Source organism: Neovison vison, chromosome 9 (assembly GCF_020171115.1).
Source record: "Neovison vison isolate M4711 chromosome 9, ASM_NN_V1, whole genome shotgun sequence".
Lineage (NCBI taxonomy): Eukaryota > Metazoa > Chordata > Mammalia > Carnivora > Mustelidae > Neogale > Neogale vison.
Window position 1 is genome coordinate 21,466,649 of NC_058099.1, and position 27,605 is coordinate 21,494,253.

General features: G+C 38.7%; 1 protein-coding gene across 1 annotated transcript; it reads right to left on the bottom strand.

Annotated features, from left to right (window-relative positions):
* Positions 1 to 27,484, bottom strand: LOC122917351 (dnaJ homolog subfamily C member 25). Its single transcript, XM_044265139.1, has 4 exons — positions 27,086 to 27,484; positions 5,088 to 5,240; positions 2,723 to 3,193; positions 1 to 440 (listed from the first exon to the last, which is right to left on the bottom strand). The coding sequence occupies exons 1-4, from the start codon at positions 27,416 to 27,418 to the stop codon at positions 318 to 320; spliced, it is 1,080 nt and encodes a 359-aa protein (XP_044121074.1). The 5' UTR covers positions 27,419 to 27,484; the 3' UTR covers positions 1 to 317.
* Positions 27,485 to 27,605: the final 121 nt, after the last annotated feature.

Sequence of the window (27,605 nt, forward strand, 5' to 3'; positions counted from 1 at the left end):
AAAATTTTAAATGGTATCTAATAAATTTTCATGTCAAATCTTTTAACTAAACATATAAAAATTTTAAATGGCAACAAGTAAATCTTCATGTCAGATCATTTAACAAAATCCACAAATAGATTATAAAAATTGAACAATCATAATAAATGTCTTATGTATAAAGTTTTAAGGGAAAATTTAAATTTCTACATTATTCTGTTTAATCAAATATTTGAGGAATTTTAAGTACTGCTGAGGAGCAGTTGATTCATTTCTAAAATAATTCAGTTATGAAAATATCACAATTAAGGTTTGGCATAGTAGCATTCCAGCAATCCTCAATCATCCACAAACGTTAACCGTCCAGGCCCTTCATTCTTCATCCATCTCCTGTATCTCTTCCATCTGGGGTCATTTGCCAATTTTTTCTTTAGTTCTTCCTCTTGTTCTTGTTTATAAACCTGTACATATAAATAACACTAAATGACTTTACTACCCAAAGGGAAACATTTGTCATTATCTTATGGCATATTTACATTTTTCAAATATAACTTTAGGTAAACGTTTCCTATGAATGTACTGACTTGTCTTCTGAAGACCATACATCTAAAAATACTAAGCAGTTAAGCACCTTAACATTCGGTGTTAAATTTAAAAAAAAAAAAGACAAGAGCTTAGTAATTTTTGTCACTGATTTCTGTAACCTAAGAATATATTCCTTTCCTCATTGACATCATACATCAACTGAGTTTAATCATTTTCTCTCTACAACTAATGTTCAATCTTAAAGAATCACACTTTATTCCTTTAATATAGTGCTCTGAAAAAAATTTTTTTAAAGATTTTATTTATTTATTTGACAGACAGAGATCACAAGTAGGCAAAGAGGCAGGCAGAGAGAGAGGAAGGGAAGCAGGCTCCCCTCTGAGCAGAGAGTCAGATGTGGGACTCTATCTCAGGACCCCAGGTTCATGACCTGAGCCAAAGGCAGAGGCTTTAACCCACTGAGCCACCCAGGCGCCTTGTGCTCTGAAATTAATGACTTTCAGTATTTGTTGATCCTAACCAAGGAATAAAATGACCTTATGTATACAACTGTCTCCAAATTCAAAGATAATTACTGGTTTTTCAAAATATTTTATTAAGGTTCCCAAAAAGGGTTAACAAACCACACAGGTTAAGGACAAAGAAAATCTTCATTTCTGTAACTTTTGTGGAAGTCAGATGAAACTAAATGGACAAGTTTTCATAACCAGTTTCATCAAATTTTAGAAAGAAATGACTTTACTTCCAAATTTTGGGAAGTAATGACTAAGATCACCTCATAGAATAATATGATAATTCAGGATAGTACTCCATGAAAAATACAGTTTTGTGAACTGGGCTGTTTACCCTACTTAAGAGAAAACTTTTCAAGTACTTTAGGAGCAAAGTAGTATGTTACCTTCCATTTTTACATTAATTACAAGCAGGCTAACTATATCTACTTGCCAAAACATTCCGGCAATTCATAGTAAGTTACTTAAATATAATTCCAACTGGTACTCTACTTTCAGTAAAACCTATTTAGGATACCACATATAAAAAGGAATGTCTATGAAACTAAAAACACAAATATATTCAGATTTCTTAAGAAGATTTTACTATACTGTATTCTTTTTATTTTTTAATATTTTTTTAAAATTAACATATGTATTATTTGTTTCAGGGGTACAGGTCAGTAATTCATCAGTCTTACACAATTCACAGCACTCACCGTAGCATGTACCCTCCCTAAAGTTTGTTTTGTTTTTTAAATAAACTCTACCCTGATGTGAGGCTCAAACTAATGACCTTGAGATCAAGAGTCACATGCTTTACAGATTGAGCCAGCCAGGTGCCTCATCACTGTGCTTTATTCTTATCTTTAATACATTAGCCAATTAATTCTGCCCAAAACCTAAAATAATATCATTGTGATGAGATAAATAGTTCCTTTAAGACTTCAGCTAAGCAGCTGATCACCTCAAGGTAACTGGTATAGCTGACAATTATAGAATATAACATTTATTAAACTGCCCAAACTTTAGAGGCATTTTTAAGAAAATAAAAGTAACCTTTCATACATAAGTTAGTTATTATACAGAAGCATCTGTGCTCTATTTTGAAATGAAGTTATTTCAACATTTCCATGTCCTCCTCCCTCCCTTATTCCCATGTTTGCTTTGTTTTTTAATCCCTGGAGCTTAAAACTACATGTAGCTTAAACTTACTCCTGTAAGTTTATATGACTGAAAGAAAATGTGGGAAAGAACAAATTTTAATTAGAGCAATTAATAGAAAGTTGTTGTGACATGCTTGCAATCATACATTATTATCCCACTGCTGTTTAACATAACAAATTAGACCATCATTAAGATTTTTAGCATGAGTCAGTTAAAATATTGGAAGTTCATCTTTTAAGACAAATTACAGGTTAAAAACTTACTGTCCACTACCAAATATAATCACACTTTCAATAAAAATAAGACCTTTATTCATAATTTTAAATCTTGGGTTTCAGAAACTGGAGTGCATTTCTTTTCTTTTCTTTTTTTTTAAAATTCCAGGACCTTGAGATCATGACCCGAGCCGAAGGCAGCGGCTCAACCCACTGAGCCACTCAGGCGCCCCTGTGGAGTGCATTTCTGTAATCCCTTCTCCTACACCAAATTTTAATTTCATAAGTAAGATGACACGAAAACTCCAGCAAATAATTACTCACCTCATAATTTTCCTTTATCCAGAGCTCTCGTTTAAGAAAAGTTTCTTTCTGATGATCTTCTAGACTATCAAACTGAGATTTCGACATCTTCATGGATTTCCGTATGATATATAGCCTTTCTTCTTCTCCATATTCTTTACCTTTGATGTTAAAATTATAGATCCACCGACAATACCAGACTATGTATGAGCACAGGTGAAAAGGTGCTAAGAGAATTTGAAACAGGAGAAGATCACATATCTGGGGTTTCTGATAGCCTCCCTTTATATCTATTTTACTTTTTATAATGTTTTTTATGATATTCTCCTCCTCGTCACGAATTTCCTCTTTGGACTTTTTGTTTCTGCCCTTCTCTTTGGCTTTTCTGAGTAACCCCTGCTGCTTGGCAATCTCCATGGCTTGGATACGATATTTGGGCACTGTGGCTAGGTAGCTGATTGCCTTGTCGTAGCTGTTCCACCAGCTGAAAAACTGAAATATTTAACAAAGAAAAATAGGTCATTTTTACTATCAAAGTGCACCCCGGTGAACACCATCCCCCCTACCCAAAGCAATTCTGATTAAAAACAGGGACCTCAAGGGGTGCCTGGTTGGCTCAGTCAGTACAGCATACAACTCTTGATCTTGGGGTCATCATTTTAAGCCCCACATTCAGCATAGAGCTTACTTAATTTAAAAAAATAGGGACCTCAATCTTCTTTCTCTGTAAGTAAAAGATAAACCTGAATAATGCCCACATGTACATGGGACCTGAAGCTGGATAAATCAGGTAAGCCCTAAGCTAGGCCAAAAGCCATTAATTCATAAAGGAGATACTCAAGATTAGGTGATAAATCAATAGAATCATATCACATCTATGACTTCAAATCTACCATTTGGCTTTCCCTAGATCACCATTAAGAAATCTTTCTTTTGTTTTTAAGACTGTGAGACTGTGTTCTACATTCTGGGGGGGGCGGGGAAGAGTTACATGGCAAAACTAGCCAGTGAGGAACTTGTTTAAAAGAAGAAAAATCACAGGCTATAGACTAAGGCAACTATATTTATTCCCATCTCTTCCCTAAACCATCTCAATATATACAGTTAATGCTCATCATATTCTGAAGTAAAGGATTCTAACATGTTTGAACTCATTTGACTGGAAAACACATAACTTATTTGATAAACATACAAAAAGGGTTTCATTAATTGTCAGGAAACGTCCTATTCTTCATATTTCCACATTTCATTTGCTGTTTTACTAAAAGAATATTGCAGTTACACCAATAATATCTTGAAATATTATAGTAGCACTCTATTAGGACTAGGGGGAAAAAATGTTACCAGGGTATTATATCTAAAACAGAAAGGTAAAATTATTCCTACTTCCCCTTTGAAAGGAAAATATTCCTGCAAAAGCAGATATATTTAAAATGCACAACCTTAGTATTCAATAGTAATTCTTTTTGTCATATAAAGTGAATCCTATTTCTGGGAATTAAACTAGAGAAGCATTTTTCAGACTAGCAAATTGATTCATTCTAGTCACCTGACATGTTCTTTTCCTCTAAAATAAGACATGACAGCTGTGGTTAATTTAACAGTAGGAAAAACTCATTTCAAGCTGAAGTTAAATTTTTGCGACATTTAAAACAACATCAAAGATTAATATTTTAATTTATTTCAGTAGTTTCAACCAAAGCAAAACTGCCCTTAGCAGGCAGTGGAAATGCAAGGGACATTTTTGGTTGTTACAGTGATGGCAAGCACTTCCTGGCATTTGGTGGATAGGGGCCAAGACTTGTCAGGTCATATTAAGAAATTCAGGTTTTTCACAAATATAATGGGCAATCATTGAAAAGTCCTACAAAAGTAATATTATCAGGTTAGGAGGGAAATGCTCTAAAAGAAACAATGAGAAAAAGATCTTTGTTGGGTTTTCTTATTATATAATGACGTTATTCATCAATTTCTTGGATTTGCCACTGACAAAGATTCCAATGTTAGTAAGTTGGTTGAATAAATGATTATTTTTCTAGTCTAAAAAAAAGTAGCCTCAAGTACAGGTAAAATTTTACAGAAAGGTACTTCTTTTTTTTTTTTTTAAAGATTTTATTTATTCATTTGACAGAAAGAGATCACAAGTAAGCAGAGAGGCAGGCAGAGAGAGAGGAAGGGAAGCAGGCTCCCCGCTGAGCAGAGAGCCCAACGCAGGACACGATCCCAGGATCCCGAGATCACGACCCGAGCCAAAGGCAGCGGCCCAACCCACTGAGCCACCCAGGCGCCCCCCAGAAAGGTACTTCTAATTCACTTTTAATAACCAGCACTAGGCAATGTGCATTCAAGTACACACATGCAGACACACACCTCCATCAATACACACCTGAAACACTGAAATAGCACATACACTGACCAAAATCACAACTCTAACATCCACTTTAGGGGCTAAGCGCCTGCTGTAGTAGTGGTAGTAATGGCTATAGTACTCTTCTGGGTGATCCAGCATGTAGTCATAATCTCTTCGTGTTTCTTCATCCTGTAAAATAACAAGATACCCAATTTCATCGGGTATTTCAGAAAATGGCCATAATTTATAATCTGCTAAAACAAAATTTTATAACCATGTACGATTAATCTGAATAAAAGTGAAACTATCAGAATCAAAAAATTCCCTACCACTCTTCAAAAGCACATATTAACTGGTTTCTAGAACTCTCATATTAGGTATAACCATAATAAAAGTAATCTCTCCAAATTCGTAAGTATTGTTAGTCCTCCTGGAAAAAGAAAAACATTTTAATAACTATTAAGCATGCCGTTTTAGCCAGTGTTATGGTGGTAATAAGGATGTTGTTTTCTTGTAACTTCAGAACATGTTGATACCTTCTCTCAATAATTGTTGATAGGGGGGCACCTGGGTGGCTCAGTGGGTTAAGGCCTCTGCCTTCGGCTTGGGTCATGATCCCAGGGTCCTGGGATAGAGCCCCACATCGGCCTCGCTGCTCGGCAGGGAGCCTGCTTCTTCCTCTCTCTGCCTGCCTCTCTGTCTACTTGTGATCTCTGTCAAGTAAATAAATAAATTAAATCTTTTAAAAAAAATTGTTGATAGGAACAAATGTTTGTCTCTACTACAGATATTCACAATTCTTTTCTAGCCTTGTGTAGAAAGTTTTCTGTTAAAAGCAATGATTAAGACAATAAAATGCAGACGAAGCCAGTCTGTGCCTATAAAACTGAATTATGCTCATCTCAAAGAAGCCTTGATGCAGTATAATGGTAAGTGTTTAACTCTGTGACTTCAAGTGGTATTTTTAGCCTCTCTGAGCCTCACTCTTCCTCCTTTGTAAAACAGATAGTATCTGCTCTACTAGTTTTAGTGTTTTGAATATCAAATGGCAACATTATACAAAAACACATTACAAATACATAACACATATTATAATACTATTATTAACACTGTCACAGCCCAGCTCATAAATAAACTAACATATACATACTTCTTAATCATACAAACACATTGAAAAAAAAAAATCACAGCATTCTGAAATGCTACTCTGAGTGTTCACAAATAAAACACTTCTTAAAACCTTTAATTTTAAATAGGGATAAATGCCAATCTCTTACTGAACTACATACACTGAAGAACAATTAAATTGGGTCGTGATTTGATTTTTTTTTTGGTCACACAGGAAACCTATTTTGTCTTTTTTTTTTTTTAAAGTAAACTCTACCCCCATGTGGGGCTTGAACTCACAATCCAGAGATTAAGAGTTGCACGTTATAGCCAGCCAGCTGAGCCAGCCATGCACCCCCATTTTTTCTTTGTTCAAAAAATGTTAAGAGTAAAACCACAACAAATTCTTTACTCTTATATAAGGGAGTATACTATAAATCATTAGGAAAATTAAAAAAACCTTTTTTAACCTAGAGGATGTCTTTCTAGGATGAAGTATTCAACATTCATAAAGTTGCAAATATTTAACTAAAGGCATTTCAAAATCTACACTTAGTGCTTCCCTACCACAGACAGAGGCTCTTAGGTCTATTAGAGACCACCTAATCCTCCAACATGCAGTTTCTTAGATTTAAAATAATGACAGTGCTAATGACAAAATCTCTTCTGTACCATTAAAATCATATATTTTCTACTAAGAATTCTGAATTTGTGGGGCATCTGGGTGGTGCAGTAGTTAAGCACCTGACTTGGTTTTGGCTCAGGTCATGATCTAGGCTCCTGAAATCGGAGCCCCATTTCGGGCTCTGCACCCAGCATGGAGTCTGCTTGTCCCTCTTCCTCTGTTCCTTTCCTTGTGCGCACGCACTTTCTCTCATAAATAAATAAATTATATATATATATATATATATATATATTTTTTTTTTTTTTTTTTAAGAATTCTGGAAGCACCTGGGGGGCTCAGTCAATTAAATGTCTGCCCTGACTCAGGTAAAGATCCTAGAGTCCTAGGATTGAGCCCTGTGTCAGGCTGCCTGCTCAGCAGGGAGCCTGTTTCTCCCTCTGTCCCTCTGCTCCTCCCCTGCCTTGTACATGCTCTCTCTTTCTCAAATAATTAAAATCTTAAATTTTTAAAAAATTTTTTATTTTTTTTTAATTTTTTAATTTTTTTTTTAAAGATTTTATTTGTTTATTTGACAGAGATCACAAGTAGACAGAGAGGCAGGCAGAGAAAGAGAGAGAGGGAAGCAGGCTCCCCGCTGAGCAGAGAGCCCGATGCGGGACTCGATCCCAGGACCCTGAGATCACGACCTGAGCCGAAGGCAGCAGCTTAACCCACTGAGCCACCCAGGCGCCCCTAAAAATTTTTTTAAAAAATTAAAAAAAAACCTCTGAATTTGAATGACAATTCTCTTAGGTTCAGTACATTCATAATATTTTTTACCTCTGACTAGAATTTCAAACTAGATAAACTAGTATCTAGTAGAATTAAATATAAATATATTTAAATTCTATTCCATAGCACTATTTAGAGGGTCAGTATGAGAACTGTTATATAAGGAGGGCTGAGCTCAGGCGGTTATCATTTTCAAATTTACTCCCTGACTGTTCCTTTCTATCAAAAAAGATTTTCTGTGGTAACTGCCACACACCTCAAATGTCAATGTATTATTCTTTCTATAAGCAATTATCATACTTTAGAGCTTCTAACCTAAAGAGGGTAAAACTTTATAGGACAGACAGAAACTTTATAGGTCACAGATAGCTCTGAAGACTAAAGCCTACAACTCTTTTTTTTTTTTTAAGATTTTATTTATTTATTTGACAGAGATCACAATTAGGCAGAGTCAGGCAGAGAGAAAGGAAGGGAAGCAGGCTTCCTGCTGAGCAGAGAGCCCGATGCGGGGCTCGATCCCAGGACCCCAGGATCATGACCTGAGCTGAAGGCAGAGGCTTTAACCCACTGAGCCACCCAGGCGCCCCTAAAGCCTACAACTCGTGATGTATCTCATTTTGAGTACCTCAAGACCTCTTTTAAGAATTTTTCAATTTTTCCCTCCAGTTTTTGCTTTTTGGATTAATTTTATAGAAATGTTCTACTTTTGGCCTAGAATCTGTGACTTTTAATTCAGCTTCCCAATCTTAGCAGATGACTTTTGAAATGTATTTCTTCAAATACGATTCTTCTCCTTGTTCCAACTAGATTACATGTAGTTTTGAAACCAACTGCCATACTGATATCAGATTCCAGCAGATCTCCAGCATCCTTATCTATACAGAGCCAACTGCCCAACCTGACTGTATTCCTTCTGGTTAAAGTATACAGCAAGATATTTGAATGTCATTAAAATCTACTATGTGAATGTCACAGATCCAATAATAATATCCTTCCTTCTTTTTTCCCTTATCTTAGTAAAGGTCACAATCCACAGAATGCAGGAATCCCTATTCGAACAGTTCACCCAGATCTTCCACTAGGGTCACTATCTTCTCCCTGGTCCCTAAATGTGTGACTTACTTTACTAAGTCTTGAGCTCCTCTAAAATAGGATGGTCAACTAACACTTGAACAAACAGCCACTTCAAAATCTGTACCTTGTGTCTGGCGTCTCTCCGGCAACCAGGACCCTCTAATAAGTCCTCAAATTAACTAATTCCCGCAGAAGATTTCAGGATCAAGTCTGACTTCTCTTAGGATGATTTTCTTTTCCATGGGGGGGGGTTACCATAAATTTATGATCTTTTTTTTTTTTTTAAAGATTTTATTTATTTATTTGAGAGAGAGAGAGAGACAGTGAGAGAGAGCATGGGCGAGGAGAAGGTCAGAGGGAGAAGCAGACTCCCCGTGGAGCTGGGAGCCTGATGTGGGACTCAATCCCAGGACTCCGAGATCATGACCTGAGCCGAAGGCAGTCGTCCAACCAACGGAGCCACCCAGGCGTCCCTGATCTTGTTTTTAAAGACAAGAAGAGTTGGCCACCTCCTTGTTACAGCATTAGTTAACCATCATCTTTACTCTTGGGTTTACAGCTTTCTCTCCAGAATGAAGAAAATGATTTTAGGTTGAGACATGCATAATACACTTTGGAAAGTGTTCAAGGTTGGCACAAATTGGAGAGTTAGTTCTCAATAGTCTAAATCAAAATCCTACTCTCCAGTAACCTACAAAGTTTAGAATCAATCTAGTAAGAACACAAGGATAGAGGAATATTAGCAAAAAAGACAAGACAAGAGACTGGGACCCCAATGAGAGCTATAGGCACATACTTTTAAAACTCAGGTAGTCCCACAATTTTTTTCATCTTCAGTGCTGCCCCACGGCTTATTAAGTAGCTAAAAATTCCCTAGCATCCAACAAGACCTCCATAATTAATCCACTCTCACCTAGCAACATCTCATCACTTGCCCCTCTTCTGCCCCACAGCAAACATCAGGTAATTTCTGCAATTTGGTGTGTTCTTACAATACAGCACACTCTTTCATACCTATGTTTTTAAACATATAACTCTCTCTACCTCTATCCATCCCTTTCTTCCAGCCTCATGAGCTTCCATTAATCCTTTAGGACACAAACATTACTGCTTCAGATTTGGACCACTCTTATATTACAGATGTGACCTATTTATTATAGCACTTATCACATTGTAATCATCAGGTTTTTTGTCTTTTCCTTGAATAAGAACTTCTGGAAGATAGGTAGGGTGACTGACACTTTAATCTCTGTATATCCAAGGCCTACCACAGTGCCTGGCATTCAGTAAATGTCATTTAAAAAATGAGTACAATTTTATAAAGGCTTTCCCTCACTATAAACATCCCTTGAGCCATACAGGTCTTTATCTCACCAGGAAGGCTGGATGGGTGATTATTTCACAAAAGCCTTGGCTTAGCGGATATGACTGCTTGATTTCACAGCTTATGAAAACATGCTACTGTGGCTTAAAACAGTTTAATGTCTTACCTTTCAATAAGGTAGTACTTTTTCTTTCAGCAATTTTGTGGATCTTAAGGTCCCAGGGTCAGGAGATTCCAACTTCTTTCCAAAACCAAAACCTTTATACTTGTTTCTTCCTCCTCTCTGTCCTGAGCCTTGACAAGCAGGGCAAAAAGCTCCTTGTTTCTAATGTCTACAGGAAAAAATGGTGCTTCTGCTGGTGTCCACTCCACTCCCAATCCTTGTGGGCACATGCAGGAGGACTGGAACATAACCACCAATATCTAGATCAAAAGTGAACAAGAGGAAACCCACAAGCAAAGAAAGCACTGAATCCTTCCTTCTCTTAGGAAAATGATCATTCTCCCCCCTCCCCAGAGGCAAAAATATATTACGTTCTTGCCCTTGAAAGAAATAATGAACTGTTTGATCTCAGATACATAACTGCAATAATTTGATATTGCAGCCACCTTTACAGTAAAAATTTTCAGTTACACAGATAGTAGAAACCATTTTAGGATGTTAAAGGCCAGGAATCAAAAATATATGAAAATATAATAATATTTTGTACATTTTTAAAAAATTCTGTAAATTCAATTTAGTTAGCACATACTATATTATTAGTTTCAGGGCAGAATTTAGTGATTTATCACTTGCATATAATGCCCAGTGCTCATTACAACAAGTGCCCTCCTTAATGCCCATCACCCAATAACCCCTTACCCCCAACCACCTCTCCTCTAGCAACCCTCAGTTTGTTTCCTGTCTTTAAGAGTCTCTTATGGTTTGCCTCCCTCTCTATTTTTATCTTATTTTTCTTTCCCTTCCTCTATGTTCAACTTTGTTTCTTAAATCCCATATATGAGTGAAATCATAGGTATTTATCTCTGATTTATTTTACTTAACATAATAAGTAAGTTCCATCCACATCATTGTAAATGGCACAATTTCATTCTTTTTGATGGCTGAGTAATATTCCAGTGGAGATGTGTATACACACACACACACACACATATACCATATCTTTATCCAGTCATCAGCTGATGGACATGCGGCCTCGTTCCATAATTTGGCTATTGTTTATAATGCTGCTATAAATACTGGGGCACATGTGCCCCTTCAAATTATTGTTTGTATCCTTGGATAAATGCCTAGTAGTGCAATCACTAGTTGTAGGGTATCTCTTTTTTTAACTTGTCACAGAAAACCCATACTGCTTTCCAGAGTGGCTGCACCAGTTTGGATTCCCACTAGCAGTGTAAGAGGGTTCCCCTTTCTCCACATCCTCTCTGTCTTGAGTTGTTAATTTTAGCCATTCTGATAGGTGGGAGGTGGTATACCTCATTGTGGTTTTGATTGGTATTTCCCTGATGCCAAGTGATGTTGAGCATTTTTTCATGTGTCTACTGGCCATCTGTATGTGTTCTTTGGAGAAATGTCTGTTCATGTCTTCTGCCTATTTCTTGACTGTATTTTTTGTTCTTTGGGTATTGAGTTCAAAAAGGTCTTTACAGATTTTGAATATTAGCCCTTTATCTGCTAAGTCATTTGCAAATATCTTCTCCCATTCCATAGGTTGCCTTTTAGTTTTACTATTTCTTTTGTTGTGCAAAAGCTTTTTATCTTGATGAAGTCCCAGTAGTTCATTTTTTAAGATTTAATTTATTTATTTGACAGAGACAGACACAGCAAGAGAGGGAACACAAGCAGGGGGAGTGAGAGAGGGAGAAGCAGGCTTCCTGCCAAGCAGGGAGCCCGATGCAGGGCTCGATCCCAGGACCCTGAGATCATGACCTGAGCTTAAGGCAGATGCTTGACGACTGAGCCACCCAGGCATCCCCCACCCCAATAGTTCATTTTTGCTTTTGTTTCTCTTGCCTTTGGAGATATGTCTAGTAAGAAGTTGCCATGGCCAAGGTCAGAGAGTTGCTGCTTGCTGGGCAGCAACTCCAAAAAACGCCAAATTTTTAATAGACAGGATTTTGATGGATTCCTATCTCATATTTAGGTCTTTCATCCCTTTGGAGTTTATTTTTCTGTATGGTGTAAGAAAATGGTCCAGTTTCATTCTTTTACATGTGACTGTCCAATTTTCCCAGCACCACTTGTTGAAGAAACTTTTTTCCATTGGATATTCTTTCCTACTTTGCTGGAGAACAGTTGACCGTAGAGTTGGGGGTTCATTTCTGGGTTCTCTATTCTGTTCCATTGATCTATTTGTCTGTTTTTGTGCCAGTACCACATTGTCTTGATGATTTTAGTTTTGTAATATAGCTTGAAGTCCGGAATGTGATGCTATCAGCTTTGGTTTCCTTTTTTCAACATTCCTTTGGCTATTCAGACTCTTTTCTGGTTCCATACAAATTTAGGATTATTTGTTCCAGCTCTGTGAAAAAAGTTGGTAGTATTTTGATAGGGATTGCACTGAATGTATAGATTGCTCTAGGTAGCATAGACATTTTAACAATATTTGTTCTTCTAATCCATGAGTATGGAACATTTTTCTATTTCTTTGTGTCTTCCTCAATTTCCTTCATGAGTGTTCTATAGTTTTCTGAGTACAGATTCTTTGCCCTTTTTGTTAGGTTTATTCCTAGTTATCTTATAGTTTTTGGTGCAATTGTAAATGAAACTGACTCCTGATTTCTCTTTCTTTTGTCACATTGTTAGTGTATAGAAACGCAACTGATTTGCCACTTTGCTGAATTCCTGTATGAGTTCTAGCAATTTTGGGGTGGAGTCTTTGGGTTTTCCACACAGAGTATCATGTCATCTGGGAAAAGTGCGAGTTTGACTTCTTTGCTGATTCAGATGCATTCTATTTCATTTTGTGTCTGATTGCTGAGGCTAGGACTTCCAGTATTGTGTTGGACAACCGTAGTGATGGTGGACAAATCTGTTGTGTTCCTGACTTTAGGGGAAAAGCCCTCAGTTTTTCCCCATTGAGAATGATATCTGCTGTGTTTTTCATAGATGGCTTTTATGATATTGAGGTATGTACCCTTAATCTCTACACTGTGAAGAGTTTTAATCAAGAGTTTTGTCAAATGCTTTTTCTGCATCTACTGAGAGGATATGGTTTTTCTCCTTTCTTTTATTAATGTAGTTAATTGGTTTGTTGATGCTGAGCCACCCTTGCAGCCCTGGAATAAATCCCACTTGGTCGTGCTGAATCATCCTTTTAATGTACTGTTGAATTCTACTGGCTAGTATCTTGGTGAGAATTTTTGCATCCATGTTCATCAGAGATATTGGTCTGTAATTCTCCATTTTGGTGGGGTCTTTGTCTAGTTTGGGAATCAAGGTAATACTGGCCTCACTGAAAAAGTTTGGAAGTTTCCTTCCATTTCTGTTTTTTTAAACAGCTTCAGAAGAGCTGGTTATTATTTCTTCTTTAAAATGTTCGTAGAGGGGCGCCTGGGTGGCTCAGTGGGTTAAGCCGCTGCCTTCGGCTCGGGTCAGGATCTCAGGGTCCTGGAATCGAGTCCCGCATCGGGCTCTCTGCTCAGCAGGGAGCCTGCCTCCTCCTCTCTCTCTGCCTACTTGTGATCTTTCTCTGTCAAATAAATAAATAAAATCTTAAAAATAAATAAATAAAATAAAATAAAATAAAATGTTCATAGAATTCCCCTGGGAAGCCGTCTGGCCCTGGACTCTTGTTTGTTAGGAGATTTTTTTTTTTTTTTTAAGATTTTATTTATTTATTGGACAGAGAGAGATCACAAGTAGGCAGAGAGGCAGGCAGAGAGAGGAGGAAGCAGGCTCCCCGCCGAGCAGAGAGCCCGATGCGGGGCTCGATCCCAGGACCCTGAGATCATTTAGGAGATTTTTTATTATTGCTTCAATTTTCTTGGCGGTTATGGTTCTGTTCAGATTTTCTGTTTCTTCCTGTTTCAGTTTTGGTAGTTTATATGTTTCTAGGAATGAACCACTTCTTCCAGATTACCGAATTTGTTGGCATATAGTTGCCCTATAATATGTTTTTTAAAATGGTATTTCTTTGATGTTGGTTGTGATCTCTCCTCTTTCATTCATGATTTTATTTACTTGGGTCCTTCCTTTCTTTTTCTTGATAAGCCTGGCTAGCAGTTTATCAATCTTATTAATTCTTTCAAAGAACAAGCTCCTAGTTTCACTGATTTGTTCTACAGGTTTTAAATTTCTGTATCATTGATTTCTGCTCTGATCTTTATTCTTTCTCTTCTCCTGTTGGATTTAGGCTTTATTTGCTGTTTTTGGTGGGGTTTTTTTGTTTGTTTGTTTGTTTAATTAGAGAGAAAGAGAGAACACACATGTGAGGGGGGAGGGCAGAGGAAGAGGGAGAGAAGCAGACTCCCTGCTGAGTGGTAAGCCTAATGGCCTAATTTGGGGCTTGATCCCAGGACTCGGGGATCACAACCTGAGCTGAAATCAAGAGTCAGTTACTTAACTGACTGAGCCACTCAGGCACCCTATTTGCTGTCCTTTCTCTAGCTCTTTTAGTGTAATATTAGGTTATGTATTTGAGACTTTTCTTGTTTCTTAAGAAAGGCCTGTGTTGCTATATAGTTCCCTCTTAGGACCACCTCTGCTGCATCCCAAAGGTTCTGAACTGTTGTATTTTCACTTTCATTTGCTTCTGTGCATTTTTAAAAAATTCTTCTTTAATTTCTTGGTTTACGCAGTCATTCTTTTTTTTTAAGATTCTATTTATTGGGGCGTCTGGGTGGCTCAGTGGGTTAAAGCCTCTGCCTTTGGCTCAGGTCATGATCCCAGGGTCCTGGGATAGAGCCCGGCATCAGGCTCTCTGCTCGGCGGGGAGCCTGCTTCCTCCTCTCTCTCTCTCTACCTGCCTCTCAGCCTATCTCTGTCTGTCAAATAAATGAATAAAACCTTTTTAAAATAAATAAATAAAGATTCTATTTATTTATTTGAGAGACCGACAGAGATAGTAAGAGAGAACATGAGTAGGGAAGAGAGGGAGAAGCAGACTCCCTACAGGGAGCCTGACACAGGGCTCAATCTCAGGACCTTGGCATCATGATCTGAGCCGAAGGCATATGCTTAACCAACTAAGCCATGCCGGCACCCCCTCCCCACCCCCCATTCGTTATTTAGTAGGATGCTCTTTAACCTCCATGTATTTGTGGTCCTTCCAAATTTTTTCTTGTGGTTGACTTCAAGTTTTAAATCATAGTGATCTGAAAATATGCATGGCATAATCTTGGATTTTTTTTTGCACTGGTTGAGACCTGATTTGTGGCCCTGCATGTGATCTGTTCTGGAAAATGTTCCATATGTACTCGAGGAGAATACTGTTGCTTTAGGATGACTATATCTGTTAAATACACCTGGTCCAGTGTATCATTCAAAACTCTTGTTTCCTTGTTGATCTGTTTAACTGATCTATCTTTTGCTATGACAGACATTATTATTTTATTATTATATTGTATTATCATCAGTAAGTTTCTTTAATTTTGTTATTAATTGGTTGATATATTTGGCTACTCCCACGTTAGGGGCATAAATATGTACAATTGTCGGACAGACCCTTTTATTATGCTCTAGTGCCCTTCTTTATCTCTCAGTATAGTTTTTGGTTTAAACTCTAGTTTGTCTGATATAAGGATGGCTACTCCAGCTTTCTTTTGATATTCACTGGCATGATAAATGGTGCTCCAACCCTTCACTTTCACTCTGGAGGGGTCTTTTGGTCTAAATTGAATGTCTTATAAACAGTGTATCAATGGGTCTTATTTTTTTATCCATTTTAATACCCTGTGTCTTTGGATTGGAGCATTTACTCCATTTACATTATTGAAAGATATGAATTTACTACCATTGTATTACTTGTAAAGTCACTGTTCCTGTACATTGTCTCTGTTTCTTTCTAGTCTTTGTTACTTTAGGGCTCTCTCTTCATTCAAAGGATCCCCTTTAATATCTCTTGCAGGGTTGGTTTACTGTTCACAAATTCCTTTAGTTTTTGTTTGTCCTAGAAACTCATTAGCTCTCCTTCTAATCTGAATTCTTGCTGGATAAAGTATTCTTAGCTGCATATTTTTCCCATTTAGCACATTGAGTATATATCATGCCAGTCCTTTCTGGTCTGCCAGGTCTCTGTGGACAGGTCTGTTGCCAGCTTTGTTTCTTCCCTTGCAGATTAAGGGCCTCTTGCCTCAAACTACTTTCAGAATTTTCTCTTTATCTTTGAAATTTGCAGACTTCACTATTATATGTTGAGGTGTTGAACTATTTTTACTGATTTTAAGGGGGGGTGGTTCTCTGTGCCTCCTGGACTTAAATGCCTGTTTCCTTCCCCAGGTTAGGGAAGTTCTCAGCTCTAATTTGTTCAAATAAACCTTCTGCCCCTCTCTCCTGCTCTTCATCTTCTGAGACCCTTATTATTTGGATATTATTTCACTTATGGAATCACTGAATTCTCTAAGTCTCCTTTCAAGATCCAGTAGTTTTCTTTCTTCTTTTCAGCTTATTTTCCACCATTTTATCATCTACATCACTGACTCTTTCTTCTGTCTATTTCATCCTCATTTTTATAGCCTCCATTTGGGTCTGCATCTCAGTAATAGCATTTTTATTTTCTGCCTGACTAGATTTTAGTTCTTTTATTTCTACAGTAAGGGGCTCTATAGTGTCTTCTACGCTTTTTTCAAGCCCACTAGTATCGTTATAATAGTTGTTTTAAATTTTAGTTCAGACATCTTACTTATATTCATACTGATTTAATCCCTGGCAGTGAGTACTACCTCCTGTTCTTTCTTTTGGGGGGAATTTCTCAGTCTCGTCATTTTGTCCAGAAAAGAATAGAAGAAAGAATGAGAAAAACAACAATAAGAATAACAATAACAACAGAAAAAAAAACAACGCACACACAAAATAAATCAGAAAAAAACAAAAACAAGAAGAAAAACAAATAAGAAACAAAAAAATAAAACAAAACACTAGATCCTGGGTGTGTTTTGGTCTGCTTGTTAAAGGAAACTAGATCTCAAAATAAGAAAGAAAATTTATATACATACACACACACACACATATATATATATATACACAAAAATAAAATACAAGGAAAAGAAACAAAGAATAAAAAATATATATACATATATAAAAAATAGAAATTGAAAAAATAATAACAAGAAAGGGATACTGAAAGACTAAAGAATTTTAAAAAAAAACCCACAAATGCTATACACTATTTCCCCCAAGAGCTGTAGCCATCTATGATCAGTAAATTTGGTGCAAGCCACTTGTTCCTGGTCATCTTCTGGGGGAGGGGCCTACTGCACTGATTCTCAAATGCCTTGCCCTAGTAGAAATGTGCCTCCCTTGCCAGGGGCCCAGGCTCAGCACAAGCTGCTCTGGGTTCCACTATGTGGCACTGTTTTGCTCTCTGAAGGCTTTCAGCACTGATGGGTGGGGAAAAAATGGCAGCATCCTGCTCTCTAGTCCTGGAGCTGAAAGTTCAGACCAATGAGCTCTCACAGAAAAGCAGTCAATCACTCTCATCTCCCTGGTTTCTGTCTGAACTCTGCATTCACCCGGCCTGGGATCAAGCATTTTTATCCCAGGCACGCCACTGAGTTTCAAAACTCCACATTTGACAGTTTCTGGTCACACAGACCTGTGCTATTCCTCCCATCATGCTTCTGCCTTTTGCTTGACACCAGCCAAGAGAGCTGCTACACAACTGTGTAGCCGTTCCTGGGTTTATGGCAACCCAGAACAGAAAGCCAGCACCTAAACTTGCTGTTTTCAGCCATGTTCCCCACTCTTGTACCTGGGAAACCTGTCACACTCAGGCAACCCTGTTCTTCTTGTGACTCCGGGGATCCTGACACCAAACTCCCACCTGGGATTCTGCCCTGTTTTGCCACCTAGGCACCTTTAAGCCAGGGACTACCACACTGCAGCAGGCTTCTAAAAGTTCTGAATTTGTGTTCCACTGCTTATAATGCTTTGTGGTAGCCTTCTTAAGCAAGCTCCCTCCTCTTCATCATAGCCTCCAATATATCATCCCAGATTCAAGTCTCACCATCTCCTACCTTGCAAAAAGTGATTGCTTTCCTATCTGTAGAAGAGCATTTCTTTTCTCAGATATCCAGTTGATTTTGCAGGTGTTCAGAATGATTTGATAACTATCTAGCTGTTTGAGGGACCAAATTTAGGGTCCTCTACTCCTCCACTATCTTAATTCCCTCTCTTTTGTTCATTCTTAAAAATATGTACTAATCCCATTGGAGTGACTGGGTGGCACAGTCAGATGAGCAACCAACTCTTGGTTCTGGCTTGGGTCATGATCTCAGGATCATGAGATTGGTCCCCCATCAGGCTCCACACTCAGTGTGGAGTCTGCTTGCGACTCACTCACCCTCTCTCTCTCTCAAGAAAAAAAATTAATAAATCTTTTAAAGAAAATTTAATAACCCCATTTTTAAAGAAATACATATATATAAATGATCCTTAAAAAAATAATATCTGTTTCCCTAGATTTATTTCCAAGCCATTACATCTTATTAAAGAGGAAGAAAATTAACTGCCATCAGTTCTATTTCTCTTCTTGTTCCTTGACCCTAGTCACTAGTGGAACTATTTCTCATATGTCTTCTCTTCTATCTACATGTGGCCTCAACAATTTCCATGATTTGCAGTATCACCTAATTACTAGTGACACTCAGATCTGTTTTTCCTGTGTCCTATTTTCAACTATCTCCTAAGCATTTCCTAAATGTAACATAAATATCTCAACGTAAACATGCTCAAAACCCAAATCTGTCCCTCCATGTTTCAGTTAAGAGTAGAGTATCACCATCCACTTGGTTACTTGAGCTTTTAGAAAACTTAGTTATTTCCAATTCAAATAATTATGCAGGGCATTAAGTCTTGTTTTAGACTCAAGGGAGAATAAAAAGATAAGATAATGTCCTGGTCTCAGGAACTTTCCCACCTAGAAGAATCTAACAAGCAAGAAAAATGCAATTTGATGTGCTAAACAATAAAGGACTAACTAACCCTGCCTGAGATCAACTGGTAATGGGATCCACAGCAGAGAAGAAACGAGTACTGGATCCTGAAAAGCAAGTACGATGTAGTTAAACCTTGTTCCAGACCAAGGTAACAGCAAGTGTTAAAGTACAGAAGCATCAATGAATAGGATGAATTCACTGAAGCTTGAGCACTAGGGAAATTCAGGAAGAAAGGTGTACTAAATGTGGCCAAAAAAACTGGTTTGGATAAGAACTGTAGAAAGGACATTATATGCCATCCTAAAGTGCTACAGTGTTGTCTGTGCTGTTCAAAAATGAAATGTTTTAAAGAATGAGAACAATAGCACTGAGTAGGTGTGTTTATTTTTTGAAAGTTCACTCTGACAATATTGTAAAGAGGAGAATGAGGGAGAAAGAGATTTTAGAGACTATAAAGTATAATAAGTAAGACTTAATGATCAAGGGAGTTAAACAACCAATCATATTGAGGATTAACATTTCTTTCTTTCTTTCTTTTAAGATTTTATTTATTTGTCAGAGGGAGAGTGAGAGAGAGCATAAGCAGGGGGAGCTGCAGGCAGAGGGAGAAGCAGGCTCCCTGCTGAGCAAGAAGCCTGATGCAGGACTCGATGCCAGGACCATGGGATCATGACCTGAGTCAAAGGCAGATGCTCAACTGACTGAACCACACAGGTGCCCTGAAATTTTCTAATTATAATCACTGTGTGGACCATATTACTCTGTGCCCCAAAGCATATGTATGTAATCTCTTAAGATTCTCATGACAGGGGTACCTTGGTGGCACAGTCAGTTAAGTGTCCAACTCTTTTTTTTTTTAAGATTTTTTTTTTTTTTGAGAGAGAGAGACAGTGAGAGAGAGCATGAGCGAGGAGAAGGTCAGAGAGCGAAGCAGACTTCCCATGGAGCTGGGAGCCCGATGCGGGACTCGATCCCGGGACTCCAGGATCACGCCCTGAGCCGAAGGCAGTCGTCCAACCAACTGAGCCACCCAGGCGTCCCTAAGTGTCCAACTCTTAATTTTGGCTCAGGTCATGATCTCAGGGTGGTAAGATTAGTGCCACATCACGCTGTGTTCAGTGCAGAGTCTGCTTCTCTCCTCGGTTATGCTTTAACAAACATAACAAGATTGATTTCCAAAACATTTAATTTTAGGTAGCTGTGCCACAAATAAGACCACAACTGAAAATATGAACCTAGAGAATACACAGATTTTAGAGTTGTCACAGATATGATTGGGTTTCATTAGGAAGAACTTGGAAAACAAAAAGAAAAGAATACCCAAAGGACAAAACTCTAAGGAAAAGCAATGTTTAAGGTGTAGGGAGAAGAAAAGAAGACTATGAAGACTGAAAAGACACAACTAGAAAGATAGGAGAAACAGGAAAGAATAACACTGAGGGATTCAAAGGAGAGCAGCTTAAAGAGCTACATGGCCAACAAAGTCAAATGCCACAGATAGTTCCAGGAGGGAGAAATGAAGAGCAGCATTCAAATCTAACACTTAGAACACACTATCCGCCTTAAGAACAATTCCATTATGTGTGCTGGTACACGTCAGTCTACAATACCTTCTTGGAAAGATAAGGAGATGAAGTGAAGATGGCCCAGAGTAAAAAAAAGAGAAGGTAAGTGTGACTGTAGCTTTAAAAGAAGCAAAATTAAGCGAAAAGAATTGAAATACACCAACTAAGAGGTTTTCAAGTTACCAAAGAGGAACTGAGATTCCAGAAAATGGTGGAAATGAATTCAGACAAGAACCTTCCGACCTTCCCAAGCCCATTCTCAATATTGCTACCAGAATTTTCTTTCCGAAAGAAACATCAGACTGTGTTATTTCTCCACTTTAAAACATCTGGTCACTATTCAATACATAAAGTTCAAACCCTTAAACACAGATTAAAGGGTTGTTCATCAAACATCAAACTGATCCCAAACTATGTTCCAGTCTCCTGAAACATTTTCCCTACCATTTACCTGACAGGCTTCTAACCTAGAAGTACTAGATCCTCTAATAGCTGTGAAAAATGCAGTAAAGGTTTTTGTGCTGTGAATATCTCAAAATGTTCTTTTATCTATGATAAATCCCCACAAGCTAAATTAAAATCTCAAGTGCTCAGCTTCTGGCCAGAATTATATCAACTCAGTAGTTTTTATGTTAATCAGAAGCTCTGATTGGTTCTTGATAACATCATGTGTCATCACAGAACTACCTTTGGTAGTTCAACCTTTGCCCTAAGTAGGGAATAACAGCTAAAATTACGTTATCAGTAAAAAATAAAGAGCACTTTTGGATTCACAGCAGAAACAGCAGGTGTGGTACATAAAGTACCACACCCTTCTTCTGGGCCCATGGGAGAAATCACTATCCATCATCTCATCTTTTCCACTAAACCCAGACAGGACTCAAAACCTTTGCAAATGTTTCAGGGAGTCATGACCAATCAGAGTTGACATGTGAAATGAAAACCATCTGCCAACAAGTTTACTTAATTTCTCTGTTTATCAGCATCACACTGTAATAGAAATTTACATGTTTATTATTTTTACAAATACCCAATTACTATGAATGATTAATCTGGATAGATGCTGAAAAAGAAACAGTAATACTAAGAAGTTCAGTTAGCTATTTTTCCCCAAAACAAAGAGTCCTTGGGAGAAATACAATAAAAGTGATCACTGGTAGAGAAAACACTCACTATTATATAATACTGCAGGAAACTACACCTTATTCCTGGATAAGTCTTGCACATTCATGTCTCCATGTTTTTGTTGATCAAGTTTTCCCTCTACCAGAAATGTCCCTTCACTGTCAACCTGTAATGACTGTTCTAGATCCAGACCAAAGAGTACCTTCTCCAATCCCCAAAGAAGAAATAATTGTATCCTTTCAGTGCTGTAATATAATCTACATATATCTTTATTATATAACTTAAATAAATAATAACCGAACAATAAGTATTTGTCTTCTTGTTATGTTAAAAGCTTAAAGGGAAGAACTGTGCTCTTTTGATTGTTAGGATTTCCTCCCCTAGTGCCCACCTCAGTACCAGTTACAGAAAGGATTGAGTAGAATAAACTAGGAAGGAACAATGAACAGTAACATAAAAGGGCCGGGCATTCAGAATCCACCCCCCTCCCACCCTGTGCCACATTCTTCATAAGTGCTAAAGGCCTGCTACATCAATCATGCTGATAAAAAGAAACTAAAGTGTTCTGTGACTTCCCTGCCAAGACAAGGGTAGAGTAGTAAAAGGCTCTCACTACTTACGTTACCTTATCAGATAACCTTCAAGCCAGTAATACTGCCAAGACTTTTTCTGTTCTTTTGTGATTTTACAAAATGCTGTTAGTCTATTTTCCCATGTTCTAAGTATATTCTTTCCACCTGTTCCATCATTTGTTGATTTCCAGGCCATCCTTATTTCATCTACTTCATCCAACTCTTATCTGTATTCAAAAAGGATCAATGTTCTCACTTAAAAAACAAAACAAAACAAAACAGAACTTCTCCTTAAAAATAGAAGGCAATTTTTCTCTCATGTGGGAATTTTTCATTCATAGTCATCCAATTTACTTTATCTGTACCACTCTTTAAAACTATATTTAGGATAAAAATGCCAAAGTAGGCTTCACATAACAATGTCAAAATGTCAGAAATCCACTGAATCTATCTCCAGATACCAGTCTTTCATTTAACAAACATTCATTATCCGATGTGCCAGACACTGGGCTAGGTGCCATGGATATACAAACAAAAAGGCAAGGAGATGGTTTAGTGGAGAGGGGAGGGCTTCTCAGTATTTACAATGCAGTGTGATAAGTGCTATATCCACATAAAAAGATCTAATGTTGACACAGCAAGTGAGAGTCCATTTACTTAACTTCCAAAGTCCACGAATTCCCTGAATCCCCAGTAGTCAAATACACTAAATACTATTTCATTGTCTTAACTTTGCTTACATTATGAAGCAAATATAAAGCAGTGTGTGAAATCATAATGGTTTAAAGTGCTGCTGAGAACTGCAATTTTAAGTTACTTGAGAATATGAACTAAGCATGACTTGATGAAAGCATCTGACCAGGCCTTTGCCTTCCATTATTCCCCATCCTTCTTTTTCTGGTTTTCCTCAATCTCTCTATGCACAGGTAGAATCTGTGTTGCTAAAATAACAATGATCAAGTGTGATAATATCTTCTTGTTTCACCAACTGTATTTAAATCATGTTAGTGTACTTTTTTAACAACCATCATCAAAAACAAAACAAAACAAAACCCTCTCTCTCTCAAAGAGGCATGTATTTGACCAACAAAACCTCAGAGCCATAAATCCACTATATTTCACAAATATAAAGTCCCATTTTGGTGATACATGTATTATCAACATTCACAGATCCTTGATTATTAGAAGTTTTGATGCATACCACCATAAGGTTATAATGAAAATATAATATAGTTTCTTATATCACATACATTAAAAAGATTAAGATAGTTGAACAAACTAATAAGAGAAATTAAAAGATTGTAAAAAAATTATGGTGGTAGGGGCACCTGGGTGGTGCAGTCGGTTGAGCCTCATACTCATTGACTCCTGTTGTGATCTCAAGGTTGTAAGCCTGAGCCTCTCATTGGGCTCTCCACTTAGTGTGCAGTCTGCTTGAGATTCTCTCTCTCCCTCTCTCTCCCTCTCCCTCTGCCCCTCCCCCACCGCTTGTATGTGCACATGTGCGTGAGCATGCTCTCTCTCTCTAAAATAAATACATCTTAAAAAAAAAAAACTATGGGGGGGAGGGAAAAAGAAGACTCTCAGCTCCAGTGAATTTACAATTAAATTATTTCAGAGTTCAAGAAAAGGAACAATTTCTGTTGGATACACTGTTCCAGAAATGGAATCTACTTGTGCACTTTACAAAACAAAATATAAAATCGGCTTCTTCTTCCATCTGCCAGCAATAATTGCACATGGCTATGAAAGATAACATAGTCTTCCCGCGTCCCTCCCTCCTTTTTGGCTGGCTCTTTAGATTAAGTACACCTTTCACAGGGCTTACTATTATTCTTTATGGAGAAAGATATAGCATAAAACAAAAATAGCAAACAGAAATGAAGCAGCCCCAGGTAGACATCTGCTACATCCATGAGATGATAGTGGAATTCCATACAGGCTTCTGTATCTCCATTCCAGAGCCATTGGAACTCATCAACTTTTCCCACTATTCTATCTGACCTGCTCTTAGCAAAGGCCACATGGACTTCTTGCCCTCATTCTAGCCTACAGATATAATTTGAGTAAAGTAGTGGTTATATCCTCATTGCCTCAAGGGGATAATTTGGAAGGATGAGGCTATCCAAACTGGATGACTCTAGTTCATTAGATCTCTACTCTAGTTCATTAGATCTCTTATCCAGAAATGATATTCTCTGGCAGCTTACTCATAATTTTCCATTATGACAGAAATAAAATCTGACCACTTTGTTTGTTTTTAATAAATTCCACATACAGCAAATCAAAGTCCTTTTCCTCATTTTAGGAGAGAGCATCTGCAATGAAGTCTGAACAATAAAGTTTCTGGAGGTGTTCCACTTAGAAGTCCATCTCTGTAACTTTAAAATAGCTTTCATGGAACTCAGGTCTGGTTTTCAAGGGTCCAGACCATCCCCAAACATCCCTTTCCTCTGACAGTAACACTGAATGGAGCTGAGGAAACTATAGCATTTTCTCTCACTCTCTCCTCCATCAGTGTAACTCCAATCTTTGTTTCCTGCTTAGAGACATTTGTAGTTCTGTAAACCTCTTATTGGGATCAAGATTAAACATGTTACTTTCTCCAGACATACCAGTTTTTAACTGCCCCAAAGTGGACAAATTATTTTATCAAGCTTTTATTCACTGACAAATCAGTATTAGACTTTAGGGGAAGAAACTTTTAGAGGCAACCATTACAGATTCATCAAATCAGCCTCCAAATTTGTCTCTTCGAGAAAATGGCAAGAATAGTGTTGGGGGACGCCTGCGTGGCTTAGTTGGTTGAGCGGCTGCCTTCGGCTCAGCTCATGATCCCGGCGTCCTGGGATCGAGTCCCACATCGGGCTCCTTGCTCAGCAGGGAGCCTGCTTCTCCCTCTCTCTCTGCCTGCCACTCTGTCTGCCTGTGCGCGCTCGCACTCCCTCTCTCTCTGATAAATAAATAAAAATCTTTAAAAAAAAAAAAAAGAATAGAGTGTTGGGGTTCCTCCCAACAAAATTTCTCTACTGTCTGTCTTTCTTGGTTCATATCTTACTAACATGTTCACCACTCTCATGCCAAACCCACCCATTTCCAAACCCAAAAAAGGCAGCAGCTGCCAGAGTTTCTGCTGCCCTGTCTTCTGGAAGTTCTCCATCCTCCCAAGGCTTCCTTATGTGTCACCAGAGCCTTCTGGCTGCTTGTCTGGAGGACTACCTTTCTTCACTGCAGAAGAACAGAGATTGGGACTTTAGATGCTGGGTTTCCCTGGATGGAGAAGTTCTTTCCCATTTTTCTGAAGTCTTTCCTCAATACCCTAAATAATAAGCAACTAACCCTCTGGTGTCTGCACTTTCCCTAGTCCCCACCCATTCTTCAGTCAACTGCCAGTGAAAATTAAATCTCACCAATGCTAGGGAGAATACAGTGAACTTGGCATACTCATTAACAGGAATCCATATTATATAAACTGCTCTGGAAAGCATGAATGAAGAATTAGGTCCCTGATTCAGTATTTTCAGCTCTGGAAAGCTATTCTGAATGAATAATCCATGGTTAAATTATAGTATACCCACTAGAAATAGTCATTAAAAACAGATTACAAAGCAACATGGAAAACTTCACCTCAAAAAAAAAAAAAAAAAAGTTAGAAAGAAACACCTTACAACTACAATTGCTGTTACATTAGCAGGATGGGACCCTTGAAGCAGTAACGCTTCTATCAAATATGATTTGTACTTTGTGATTCCTTATATGGTTTGATTTTTGCAGTAGCAGAAGAAAACAGGAATAGGGTAAATCTCCCCATCTCCAAAGGACTTGACAATACCTTTGTCAAATGACTACACCCATATTCACAAAATTTTTCCTGACAGAACTTCTGAGTCTTGAGCCCCAAATCATTAAGTATGCATTTGCAGGTCCTGTATAGGGGATTTCTCACATTTATTCAATTCTCATTGAGGACTGAACCCTTGTGAGGAGATATCATGGCTTTAATTTTACATATGAAGAGACAGCTACTGTGACATATTAAGTCACTATCCAAGGTCATACTGGGGTATAGGAGCCAAGAGTCAAATATCCGGTCTTCTGAGTGCTTGTTCATTGTTCTTCTTAGTGTTTTCCTAAGTCCTTAAACCCAAGCTAAATGTCACGTTTATTTTTATTTTTTTAAAGATTTTATTTATTTATTTAGAGAGAGATCCGGGTGAGGGGCAGAGGGAGAGAAAGAATTCCAAACAGACTGCCCACTGAGAGCGAGCCTGATCTCACGACCCTGAGATCAGGCATGACCTGAGCCGAAACCAACAGTCCGACGCTCAACCCACTGAGCCACCCAGATGCCCCTAAAATGTCACATTTAATACCATCCCCAGAAATCTAGTTATGTCAAATTGGCGCCATCACAGTCATTCAATATTGGAGACCTTTCCTATATTCTATTTCAGATCTTGGTAATAATAATCACCCTGTTTTCCAAGTGTGAGTTGCAAGTTTTTAAAGTGCTTTCACTAAACTGTAATATACCCAAGGCTTTGCATAACAGAAACTGTCACAAAAAGGAAAGGGCTAGCTGTCCTCCAAGACCCGAGGGGGTTCCCATCTTTGTCAATGACCCGCGCGTGTGGGTTCTTTCGCACTGCCACGTAGGAAATCCCGAACATCCTAGGGGTCGTGGCGGTGGCCCCGCTCGGAGCCGGGGTCACCGAGAACCCTGCTCCGCCGGCCAGGAGTCCTCGCTGCCAATCCGCGTCCCCAGATCTCACCTTAAGAGTCTCGTAGGCGGTCGCTACCAGCAGGAAGGCCTCTTCCGCGCTCTGCGGCATCCGTCCGGGGCTCTCGTCGCCAGGCTCAGGCCGGTAGCGGTCGGGGTGGTAGCGCCGGGCCAGCTGGCGGTAGGCCCGCGCGATCTCCGCCTTGCCCGCCGTGCGGCTCACGCCCAGCACTTCGTAGCAGTCGCGCGTGCCGCAGTAGAGCCCCTCCACCAGGGCCCCCGCGGACCGCGCTAGCAGCAGCGCCAGCAACAGGGGCGGCAGCAACACCAACCAGCACTGGCCGGCAACGCCGGCTCCCCCGCGCGGAGCGAGCGGCGCCGCCATCCCGGCCTCGGCCGCGGCTCCACCAGCCAAGCGGCTCTCCCGCACCCCGCGGTGTGCCGGTCTCGGCCTCCGGGACCTAGCTCCACGTCAGCAGGCGGCGCCTCCGCGCAGGCGCACAGACCGCGACTGCACCAACCACTTCCTTCACGACCGTTGCTAGGGGAGAAGGACGCCTCAGTCGCCCGGC